Source organism: Tympanuchus pallidicinctus, unplaced genomic scaffold (assembly GCF_026119805.1).
Source record: "Tympanuchus pallidicinctus isolate F22 unplaced genomic scaffold, pur_lepc_1.0 scaffold20, whole genome shotgun sequence".
Classification (NCBI taxonomy): domain Eukaryota; kingdom Metazoa; phylum Chordata; class Aves; order Galliformes; family Phasianidae; genus Tympanuchus; species Tympanuchus pallidicinctus.
This window is the reverse complement of record NW_026294722.1, coordinates 8024907-8037153: the sequence shown is the minus strand read 5'-3', so window position 1 is coordinate 8037153 and position 12247 is coordinate 8024907. Positions and strand designations below refer to the sequence as shown.

Sequence of the window (12247 nt, the reverse complement as noted above, 5' to 3'; positions counted from 1 at the left end):
TCTGTGCTGATGGTAGGAAGTCTCACTTGGTCAGTTTGACTGACAAGTCAGGTGCTAGCTGTAATACTGTGATGCTAGTTTATTTGCAACTTGTCTCCAGAAATCCAGAATACAGTCTTTTCTGCCTTGAGATGCTTGTGGATTAGAATGGCATAACAGAACCATTGCTTGCATGTAATAAATAAAAATGTATTTGAACCCAGCGTCCCAGAAAGGAGAATGCACTTGCTGATGACTGATTTGGAGCTTCAAGAAAGGGAATGGACTTGTTGATGTCTTGGGAAAAAATAAAATCCATGCACTTGATTGCATTTCCTGCTTTCATCAGAATATCAAAAGTACATTCTGTTTCTGAAATGTCAGAGTAGTGCATAGCTCCCAGAAAATGGTAACTGTTGCAGATTGAGTTCTAACTCTGGTGAAATAGAGTTTCCCTGTTTGAGGGAAAACTAATTCCTAATCATTGTTAAATTAAAGCAAGGAGTCTTGTGTCTTTACCAGCTTGTGAAAGAAAATGTCTTTGCCACCCAGTTGCCTTACAGGAGCTGTTTAATTAATATAGTAAGCATTTGGTGCTTCTAGGTATACTTACCAAAGGTATGGGTTGCATGGATAAATAAAATTGGATTGTTGTATGTGACTTGAAATTGTTTCCAGAATAAGAGCAAAAACACTGACAGGACTTTGCAAACTAGGTTTTGCTTCTAGGTTGTCCCTACCATTGAGTTCTGAGAGATGTGCAAACATTGTGCTTGGATGCATAGAAAGAAATTGAGATCAAATGCATTACATTTTTCCTAGTAAACCCAAGGTGTGCTTTAAGGATTTTATTCAGTGTTTATGTGCTTCATCTTACAGTTCTATATAGTAATCAGAAGGATGTATCAGTGCATATTAAAATAATGAGAAAGATATTATAAAAATGTTTTGCATTTTTAAAATGATGCGGTTGTTTGGATGTTTGAATAAGAGAGAGGTGGTTCATATGTTAAGAAAGAATATTCATGTGCACTCGCATGCACAGGAGCACGCAGGCACAAAGAGAACAAAAGCCTGAAATTAACATCAGTTCCCCCACCCCCATTACCCGTGAGGCCTATGGCTGCTCTGAACAGCTTTGTCTCTTGAGAATTTCAAGGGTTTTTTCAGCTTAAGATCTTATTTCCAGTTATGATACAGTAACAAAATAAGCGTGCATGTGAAGCTGAAATACTAAAGAAGTGGCCGAATTTGGAACTTTTTAGGATTTACTCTGAACTGGGCAAAGAGAAAAAATATTCATTAAAATTCTTTCTCTAATGTGGACTTAAATATTTTTGACCTATTAAGCTGGAGGGGATGAAGGAAAATAATGAACTTTCTGTCCTGTGTAGATTCAGTTCCGGATAGCTTTGTGGAAGTAAGCTGTTCTGACTCCTTACTGCTGTGACCATTATCTAGTTCTGTAATCTCACAGGATGTAAATGTTCCAAGATCCCAGATCCCTTCCAGTTACAAGTTGGTTACCTATATTAAAAACGTTCTAAATATGTTCTAGGATGATGATCTTGACTGATGCCAGCAGCTATACCAGAAGCCCACGTTACCACCTCCAGTACAGTGGCTTGGAAATTAGTCAGGATTAAGGCCGCCTCCAGTATCTCTCGGCCCGTTGCTGAAGCATACCAACTCTAGTTGCTGGTGTTGTGCAAGTAGGTGGTGTGACTGCATCTTACAAGGACTGTGACCTGACAAACACAGCTGGCCAAGTAAGTTCACTAGCAAGCTCATAGCTGGGTTATGAGGGCAGCATTTATTCTGACTGTAGAGCATAGCTCACGTGTCTTTGGACTTGCACTGAGACACGTTAACCTCTTTACTGCAGTGTTTTGTGCAGAAGCTGACAGGTGAGAAGTTTTTACGAGTATTCTGCAGCATGTGGTCAAGGCATAAAGACAGACTGGCCTTTTTTATGGTAGTGAGTTCACTGGAGCCACTTCTTCCTTTTTTCTTTTTATTGTAACAGGGTATTGTAACTATTACAGTGGCAAGCAAACAAGGACCTATAGGAAACAAATTAACCAGTAATGACATTCCAAAAATAGAGAACAAGCATTATTTATCAAAGGAACAGGAGAAGTACTATGAGTGTGTTCCTTCCACCTCTGACCATCCTTTAACTGAAAATGCCCTGTCATTTTAATATATGCAAAGTGAACATGGCTCAAGTTAATTGTCATGTCTGAAAAATAGCAGCAAGTGCACAGTGCTAACTAAACACAGTAGGGAAATTGGTAAATGAAACCTGACAAGGCCTGAAAAATTATAGGCTCCCAAAGATGGAGCATATAGTATAGCAAGGATGGGTGCTGAGTTAAGGTTATTTAATGTGTTGCAGCAAAGTGTGCTTCACTGATTGCCAGGTTATAGGTAGCACCTTTTGATTTTTTTTTTTAACTGACGACACGGGTTCATTAAGTCTGGGTCTGAGTCAGTTATTTATTATTGAGAAAATAGAAGCTGAGAAGGTGGGGGAGAGGGAAAGTGGACAATTGTGAAATGCATGTGATTGGGAATAGTATTTTGTTATTGGTTATTGTTCTGCTGGAAGTGCTAGATTGGGACAATGATGTATTAATACAATTAAAAACATGATTTGCTTTTTACTTCATAAAGTAAGCACAGCTGCTTTAGTCTGAATAGACAGGAGAATAGTATGAAATAGTTGCAGTACACCAGCACAACCTCTGTTAACTCTGCATACTTCAGTCTTATTATCTGTTCCTGTGGTTTGTTACTATGCTGTCAGATTCACATAGCTAAGTTGTTAAGGTTCCACTGCATTTTTTCAGTCTGCTTCATTTTCCCCCCATGAGATTTAAAAAGATGTTTTTTTAATGTACTGTGATTTCAAGTGTAGTATGTTTGATTTCCTTTTAAAACAAGCATATGTATATTCTCTGAAACATTTAAGGAGGGTGGAAGACATAATCCTCTTTAAATCCTCTTTCTAAAGGTAGCCAATGTGTTTGCTGTGTCTAGCACATTCAGCTCTGAATATGTCATATTGTTACTTCTGTGCCACGTACACTAACACAGCTTATTGTCTAGTCATTCCATCCAAAGTCTGATGTGATCTTCCTGTGATGTGTTTTAAAAATTGGATTGACCTCTTGTACACTCACATTTGATAGCTGGGCTGTGCTGTGTGCCCCATCTCTGCATGGGTAAGCTGAGTATCTCTGGAGTTCATCCTGCAAGTGGGGAAATGAGCCAAAGGTCGGCATGTCGAGCTTGTTGACATTGAAATACACCGAAGGATGTTTTTGTTTGAACAGCCTTACTTTTTAGTCGAACAGCTTATAGACAGGAAATGGTGTGCTCACGTGTTGGCAGTGGTACTGGTATGGGCAGAGCCGGTGGGAAGTGTTCTGCTGAGCCCCAGTGCCATGCTCAGCAGAGCAACACTGAGACTGGCATTCACCTGCTGCATTGCTCTGCTTCCAGTAAGCTGTGCTGGTTTGGTTGAAGCAGAACAGACAACCCTGTTGAAATAAAATGTTCTTTACTTAAAATGTTAGAAAATTGTCTGTAATCTCTGTACTCAAAAGCAGTAGGTTTGAAGTACAGAAGTGTTGAATGGTCAGCTGCACTGTGTTAAGAGTTTGGGCTTTCACGAGCAGGAGATGTATTGTTGAAAAAGAAGGATGTGTTTTAAATTTCAAAAATTTTAAGTTTTTACATTTAAGTCTTGTAGATGATAATGTAATGACTTACAGTATTTTAATATCCTGTTTCCTTCTATAGTGGTAGTAACTTGTGGTCTGAGATTTACTTTTGATCTATGGCAAAATTTGTTGTAAATTTTGTTTACACTAAGGTAAGATTTTCTTTTCTGTGTTTCAACTAGCTTTAGTTCATTGCTGGCCCACAGAATGGAATTGGGAATGCTGGGATCTGCCCTGCTAGGTGACAGTTCCCAAATGATGGCCCTTTGCAGTGTGTGACCAGAGCACATACTGCTCTAGATGCCCTTAAATCCTTCCAGGGCCCTTCTGTAGGCTTCTTCAGAAGCTTCCTTCAGTTACTGTACCACAGTGCTTTTTGAGAAGTTGTATTTCATCTTCTTTTAAAGCACCTCAAATATTTGCATCCGTATAGTGAATGTTTACTTGAGAGGTGTCCTTGTGGGGTTTTCAGCATACTTTCTCAGAGTTCCCCCCTTTCCCCTTGCACTTCCAGTCATACAGAATCCTTGAGGTCTTTGTTCTTCTGCTTCACATCATACTCAACACTGTCAATGTGATGGAGGTGTTCTAATTCCATAAACTCAGTCCATTAGAAACATCAGTGAGTAGCCCATGCTGGTGTAATAGCATCCCTGTGAAAGCTGGATGGCAAGCTGTAGCTGGGTGTGGTGTACAACTGGTCAGCATTTTTGTGGGAATCAACAGCCGAAGGATTTAATTTCCTCTCACTCATTTGTCCAAACAAATGTTTCTGACACTGCATCTTAGGATTTTGTTTGATTTTCCTTTTTTGTGTGCATGGTTTTGTTGAGGTTTCTGTGATTAGCAGAGGTTGATAGAGCTTGAAATGGTGCTGGTGAAGTATTTAATGAGTAGACAATTTACTCTTGATGCTTACTTACTCTTATGTGACCATATTCTTAATCAGCCTTCTCATTGGTAATTCTAGTACATCCAAACAAAGCTACAGTCAGCATTGTCAGAGGGATGGTTAGAGCAGCAGATGAATGTGAATGCAACCAGTTGATATGAAAAGCTTCAGTTTGCTTTCTTAAGAAATGAGGTACTTGAATAAAACTCCTTTACCTGCCTACTGGTGATTAGCTGTTAAGTAGTCAGACTGGAAGGATCCATTTTGAAACTCTTGATTCGTATGGGCCTATGGTGTGTGCTTACATGTGAGTGTCTCATAAATATTTCCCAGGAGCAATTTATTTTTCTAATTAGCTTGAACAGCCTCTGCTTTACCTAGTGCTTTAAGCAATTTTCAGTAAATCAATTCAATCACACAGCTGTTGTTTGAAACTTTTCCTAAGTTCCCGTAATTCTCTGTAGAGACCCAGAATCTCACTAATTAGTACACTTAATCATACCTTCTATAAGATGCATGGCAATATAGATTAATCAGTCCCAGAATTTCATAGGAAAACAGGGTAACAGAAAACCAAGTGTATATAGCTGTGAAAGGAGTTTGTTATTCTCACGTGCCAGTTATGTACAGTGTGCCCAAGCTGGCACAGAATGGATGAGCACTGAGCTTTTTGCATGGCAATCATCACAAAATAATTAATTCAGGGCTGCAGTCTTTTTTTTACTTTGATTTCTAAGTTACCAAGATCAAACATCAACTTTTTCTTTAGATTTCCTCTAAAGGAAAAAGTACATTTTCTATTCCTATATGAAAGGACATCTATCTTGGAGGTATCTATGATGTTGCAGTTCAGACTGTTAGCTGTTTGGCACATACCAGAGGTGACATTTACAGTTAATACAAATGAGTTTTAAATTTCTTTCATGCTACAGTAAATGAACAGTGTTTATTTTCTTTTCTGGTGAGATTGTTAATATTAGATTAAAAGAAAAAATGGGAATGCAGCTTTTTTTTCTTTTCCTTCTTTTTTTTTTTTTTTTTTTTCATGTAGAGCCTTTTTTGTTTTTCAGGATGTGACTTAAAATGGTTTTTGATTCTGGGGACCCTATGAAAAGCATCCTGTGCTTGAATGTTTGTTAAGGTCAGGTAAGTAAGAAATGTTTTTTTCACTGAGAATAGGAAACTGCTGAATGAAACGCCTTTAGTTTTATTTACAGCAAATTACATTTAAATATCTAGGGCTTTCCTCTGAGTAAGTCATTTTATTAAAATTGGTGTCTTAAAAAGTCATCTGAATTATGTCTAAGATTATTATATTTAATATTTAAAAATTATATATAATTAAAAACAAATTTCAGATCATCTTCATGATTCATTGAAAAGGACTGGTTTGATTTAGTTCTTCATAATTGGCTTATTCTAGGGAATGCTAAGAGGCAATTCATGCTTTTTCCCTAGTGAATTCTTCAAATAAGAAATCAGCTCAGACATAAGAGCTTCCAAGTGTGCTGCATGCCATGAATACGTATATTTATTATAGCAAAAAGTTGATAGAGGCAAACACAGTTATTGATGATCAAGAAGACCTTTATTATTCTTTTTCTTGTTTCTTTTTGCTGTATGAGAAAAATTACAGAAAATTTAAGTCTTCGTTTGCAAAGGTAAATCTGGTAGTATTGCACACTATTGCCAGTGTTATTTGCAAATAGTCGTGGAAGTGAGGACCAGCTGATCCAGACGTTGCTGCTTCTGGTTACACTCTCGTGTTGGATGTAGGATCAGTATGTAGTAGTTCAGTACTGCTGCAAGCAATGGATTTAATGTCTTTCACTTTGAAGGCTTTTAACTGCTGATGAAATCTTGGTTTTTCTCACATTTGTGTTAAGTGTAAACTTAGGAGTGCTCTGGTTGTGTTTTCTTCCATTCAATTTTAACATTCCATTTCATACAAATGCCTGTCTTTTAAATTATTTGGTGAGAGCTAGGACTGTGTTTCCAAATTTCTTTTGAAAAATTCATATTGGACAGAACAAGGTATGGCTTATTACCAACTGTTTTGAAGAGCTAAATAGAGTGTAATCTTTATTTTACAAAATGTTTCATGGAAATAAGTAAAGTATTCCAGTGTAGTAATGGGTGTTTGTAGAAATTATAAATAGATGCTGGTTCTGGTAACTTGGAATAGCAGATATGTATATCTGCTATATGTATACACATACATACATACATATATGAATTATTGGTCATTAAATACCTGGCTTTAAAATTAGGCATTCCTGAGTAATTCTGTCTATAAGTTATATAAACCAGGGACAGATACATTTTAGAAAAATCTAGTTGGTTGTCACTGAACTGATATTCAGTGTTCTTTCCTCACATATAATCGTCTGTTCTGGCTTATTGCAACTTAAGCACAAACCCACATACAGGTTTCACCAAAAAGCACATCACACCACGTAGTGATACGTAACACCATACTGATACTTGGAGCTCAGATTCCTAATTCAGTCCCACTGTTAATTATCTTTTTATGTATTAGGTTCACCATCCACACTTTGAGTTTTACCTGCAACTTGGTAGAAGAATAGCAGAATGGTTGTCAAATTTTTCATGACAGTCATTAAGTCATATCTAACTTTCAGATATTCTGAGTAATACTGTATGACAAAAGATCATAGTATCTATGTTTTGGGTAATTAATACTTATCCAAACTTGTACATCTTACATTTTCCTAGTTTTATGTAATAACTGACTCAGATTAAGCTAGCTTATACATGTATTTTCATTAAGCAAGTGAGAAAGATTTCTCTGTATGTTTTTTTTTAAAGAAAATACTTTCCTTAGGTCAAAGAGACTGTGCAACATAACTAGTAAAGGAGTCTTTCTATCACCAGCTATCTAGCTAATATTACAGGTGTACAGGCCAGAAATAATGCTTTGTTCATTTAAAAAAAAATGCTTTTAGTGATAAAACAGCATCAAAACATTAACTTCTAAATGCTGCATTTCAGAGCTTTCTTCCAAACTTGAGTAACATCTACCCCCCACTCACCCACCCACAAATAATCATCCTAAAGGCTGGATATCTTTTGGGAAAAACCCTTTAGTGCATTAGAAATTACAGGTTCATATTCAACAGATGATCATTACATCTGATGCCTTCTAACTGATGATTTATTTCATTATTAACTTAGTAATGGCTTCTTTTGCTAAGGTTTCCTGCAGCAGGAGAATCGGTTTGCCTGTTAACAACTTATATTGTAAATCTATATGTAGTGCAAATAAGCTTCTAGAATTTCCTTAGCTAAGCAGTTGTAGTTGTTCTAGACATTATGTGCCTTTTCAACTTGTAAAGGTGCTTATAGAGAGAAAATGATTTTTAGGGAGAGGGGAAGGAAAATGTGTATGTGCAGTTTCAAGATGGAGAAAGCTCCCATAGCCTACTTGAGTGCAATAGAAGGAAAAGAAGCTACATCAATTAACACATTTTCCTTCTTCCTGCACTCTTTGGTATGTATGCACCAAAAGCTTTTCTTGAGTAGAACTGCTGTGATGTCTATCATGTTCCACAGACAAAATGTAATAACTTTGTGTTCTATTTGATTCTATTGTGAGTTCAGAACCTGTCAATACAGGCAAATATTACACAAGAAGTGGCATTCCCATTCTAAATCATTTAATGCAAGCCAAATTGCATTCCACAAAAATGCTGAAAGTTGAGGCAGCCAAGCTGAATTTTTCAACTACTTAAAATGTTTTATTTATTTCAATGTATTTTTCAACTACTTAACATATCTTTCTTCCTTACGCTTGCCTTCTGACATTTCCTGTGTCCATACCCTTCCTGAGCCATCCTCAAGCCTTATCATTTTGAGCTCTCTTTCCGCAATAGCTCTCAGCACTGCAGCGTTATTCTGGGACTGGGAATGCAGCTGTGGGGTGGGGGGAAAGCCCCAGTGTGAGGGGGATGTTTGTCACCAGCTCTGGACTCAGCCTCAGCATGATGTCTGTAGGCATAAGACCTTGTGAGTCATAAGTTCTTGTCAGACGTCAGCTTCAGATAATTAACTGCTTTCTGCATGATCATAGTTTGTTTATGTAACGTGTTTTTGAAACTGTTCGAATGAATACCTCCTCATCCAGCTGCTTGGTTGAAGAAAACGTTATTCCTGCCGTTATCTGGCGATATACTGTCACCTAGTGGTGTAGCAGGATGTTTTCCCTCAACCTCAAACGAGGTAACTGCTGCTTTAACTGTACTTAGGAGCTTTTACCCTGGAGAAATAGTAAATGAATTCTTATTTTATTACTTTTAGTTGCTGATGTATGGTCAGGATGAGTGGATTAGGAGAAAACTCCTTGGATAGCTTGACCAGTGAGTCAAGGAAACGCAAGCCGTTGCCCTGTGATACTCCAGGTGCAAGGTAGGTTTATTCAGTCTTCTCTGCTTTTTGAATTATGGATTTTTAAAAATATTTTTCATAACAATTTAGTGTGAGTTCTAACTAATCATTTTGTTTAATTGAAAAATTCTTTAAGCTGAATTTGATTGTGAAAATGCCAAGTGTACTGTAATTTGCAGATCTGCAAAGCTTACGAACAGTTAAATAGACTTACATAAATCTTAATGGAGTGAATGTATAAGAACTCACTGTTTGAAGCTGTGATTACAAGACTAAGGAAGAAAAGCGTGTTGCTTCACATAAATTACAAAGTCAGTGTCTTACATCTGATAATTGACTTGACATGTCTCATTTTGGAAGTTATAGTCACCACAGAATATTGGAATAAGTTCACTGCTTTTTTGACTTTCATTTCTCCAGACTTGTTCTCTGCAGTCTTATCTTGAGTTTTGGTATTCCATGCTGCCTTCTTTCTCCTCTTTGAAATATGTCAGAAATTCACTTATCTGAGGGACTGGGTTTTCAATCTCCCTCTCACTTCTTTTCTTTCTGTTACACATAACAGTTCTGTTAGTCTTCTGTATTCTTGTTCCCATACAGTAAAACCTCTTAAACCAGTCCCCAATTTCATCAAAATACCAGACATGTACCAGTATTTCTCCCTTTTATATACTTAGCTGCTGTTCCTTGCCAATTTCCTCCATCGTGTAAGAAATTGGCTAACCCAGAGCTTCTTCAGGAACTCAAGAAGAAAAGGAGAGTTTATGAGCTCCAACAGAAGTAGCAGACAATTCAGGATGACTCCGGTGCTGTTGTCAAGTTGTGCACAGAGACAGTTGGAAGGGCTGAAGCCTAACTGGAACTTCGTTTGACTAGTGCAGTAAAGGACAACAAAACTGCTTTTATCAGTACATCAGCAGCAAAAGGGGGATTAAGGAGAATCTCCATCCTTTAGTGAATGTGATAGGAAATATCGTGATGAAAGATGAGGGTAAGACTGAGGTACTTAATGCCATTTTTTGTCTCAGTCCTTATTAGTAAGACCAGTTCTCAGGGGCCAGTCCCACAAGATGGTGGCAGGGAGCAAGATGAAGATCCTATAATCCAATGGGGAAATTTAAGTAGCCTCTCCTGTACATCATTTGAACATTTGTAAGTCTGTGGGGCTGGATGGAGTTCATCCATGTGTGCTGAAGGAGCTGACGGAAGTGTTCATCAAGCCACTTTCAGTCAGCCACTTCCCAGCTGACTGAAGGTGAGCAAATGTGACTAAGGGCAGGAAGGAGGATCCAGGGAATTACAGGCCTGTCATTCTGACCTTAGCAGCAGAGAAGGCTATGGAGCAAATAATCTTCAATGTCATTACATGGCATGTACAGTTGAGTGATCAGATCCGGCCTGCATGGGTTTATGAAAGGCAGGTCGTCCATGACCAACCTGGTCTCCTTCTATGATAAGATGATCCACTTAGTAGATGGGGGAAGGTCTGTGGATGTTCGGGTTTTGGTAAAGTGTTTGACATTGTTTCCTGCAGTATTCTGGAGAAGCTGGCTGCTCGTGGTTTGGGGAGAGGTGCATAGTTTGCTGGTTGAAGAACTGGCTGGCCGGGCTCAAAGAGGCCTGGTGAATGGAATTCAGTCCAGTTGGCAGCCAGTCACTGGCAGTATTCCCTGGGGCTCAGTCTTGGTTTAACAGGAATTGTGAGGAGCTACTGAGGGAGCTGGGACTGTTTAGTCTGCAGAAAAGGAGGCTGACAAGAGACTGCATTGCTTTCTACAGTTATGTGAAAAGGAGTACTCAACAGGAGGATTTTTTTAGCTGAATGTCCTTCTCATACCCTCTTTAGATAAGCTGGTACTTAAGATTCTTAGAAAACAAAATCACAACATAAGGAAACACTGGACTACAAAAAACAAATAACAGTGTAAAACGTACACAAAGTGCCCTTCAGATTTCCTCTTGCTAGAATGGCTACCAGCTAGGTTTAATAGACAGGTGTTAGGAGAGAGATTTTGAAGTTCATGGTGTGAACACAGCTTTTGTATATGATGGAATATAAGTATATGTATAATGTTTTTGGTTTGCAGTCTGACCTGCAGTGGTGAAAAGCGTCGACGTGAGCAGGAAAGCAAATACATTGAAGAACTGGCTGAACTGATATCTGCTAATCTGAGCGACATTGACAATTTCAATGTCAAACCAGACAAATGTGCTATTTTAAAAGAAACTGTGAGACAGATTCGACAGATAAAGGAGCAAGGTATAATTTCCTGTTAAACCAAAACAAATAAGTTCTTTTTCTTGTGATTCCTTTTTCAAAGCAGTAGTAACACGGGAAATCCAGTATTGTTTTAATAATAGCACATAACTGAAAAATACTTCAGATTTTTATTTGAACCAAACCTTTAACGTGCTTTCAATAACGTGCTGTTTAAAAGTAAGCCACTGTTTGCCATTACTTTTCCTTATTGGAAATCAGTGCTTTAAAATTGTGTGTGGCCTTTCTTACAAGTTCCCTGAAAATACTAGTTAAGCCTGTGCTGGCCCACAGTGAAACTAGGTATTGATGGTATTGTGCCATCTCATGGTACAGAATACCAAATACAGTTGCCTGTCACGTTAAGGGACAATTAAATAAACAAATTCCAATACATCAAGTTTCATTGATTTCTTTTGGTGAGGGTAAACCTAAGTGGTATGATATGAAAAGTATACAGAAAAAAATAAAATGCATACTGATAGAATATGTATATATTTCAAATGACTACATATATTTCTGTACCTGTATTTCAAATGACTAAGTTGTCATGTGTACATATTTCCTTTGGGCAGTAAGATATTGTTTGATATCGAGTGATTATTTGCCAGTTTTAGAGACAAGTTAAGACAATTCTGAAAAGATGTCTTCTGTTCTTAAGGTATTTCTAATGTAACCTAGTGTAATAATTAGTGTAATAATTATTATATTTTAGTACACAATCCACAGAACAAAGTTTACTGTTTCTTTTCTGTAATTCTACTGCCTGATGTGGATGATTGTTGCACCTTTTCCTGCAGTAATGCTATTTATTTAGGATGTTTTGATTCTTAAAATGTAACTTTGCTTGTATATATATATATATGTTTGTATGTATGTACATACAAGCATACATATGCACACACACATATATATGTATGTGCACATATACACATTAATATGAGCCAAAGGCAGTTTGTAGAACAGTGGTGATGGCACTGTCCTGTT

The 12247-nt window shown here is 37.5% G+C and overlaps 1 protein-coding gene across 13 annotated transcripts in view; it reads left to right on the top strand.

Annotated features, from left to right (window-relative positions):
- The window catches only part of NCOA3 (nuclear receptor coactivator 3), a 75819-nt gene that overhangs the window by 44550 nt on the left and 19022 nt on the right, over positions 1 to 12247 (top strand). For 8 of the 13 annotated variants that reach the window (XM_052684301.1, XM_052684300.1, XM_052684290.1 and 5 more), the window contains 3 exons: positions 5670 to 5745; positions 8917 to 9024; positions 11091 to 11263. In XM_052684301.1, coding sequence (XP_052540261.1) covers positions 8927 to 9024; positions 11091 to 11263 — 271 coding nt within the window. In that variant the 5' untranslated portion in view covers positions 5670 to 5745; positions 8917 to 8926. Of the gene's footprint in view, positions 1 to 1537; positions 1749 to 5650; positions 5746 to 8730; positions 8839 to 8916; positions 9025 to 11090; positions 11264 to 12247 lie in introns of those variants that run through there. The other 5 variants (XM_052684292.1, XM_052684294.1, XM_052684295.1 and 2 more) reach the window with 3 other exon arrangements.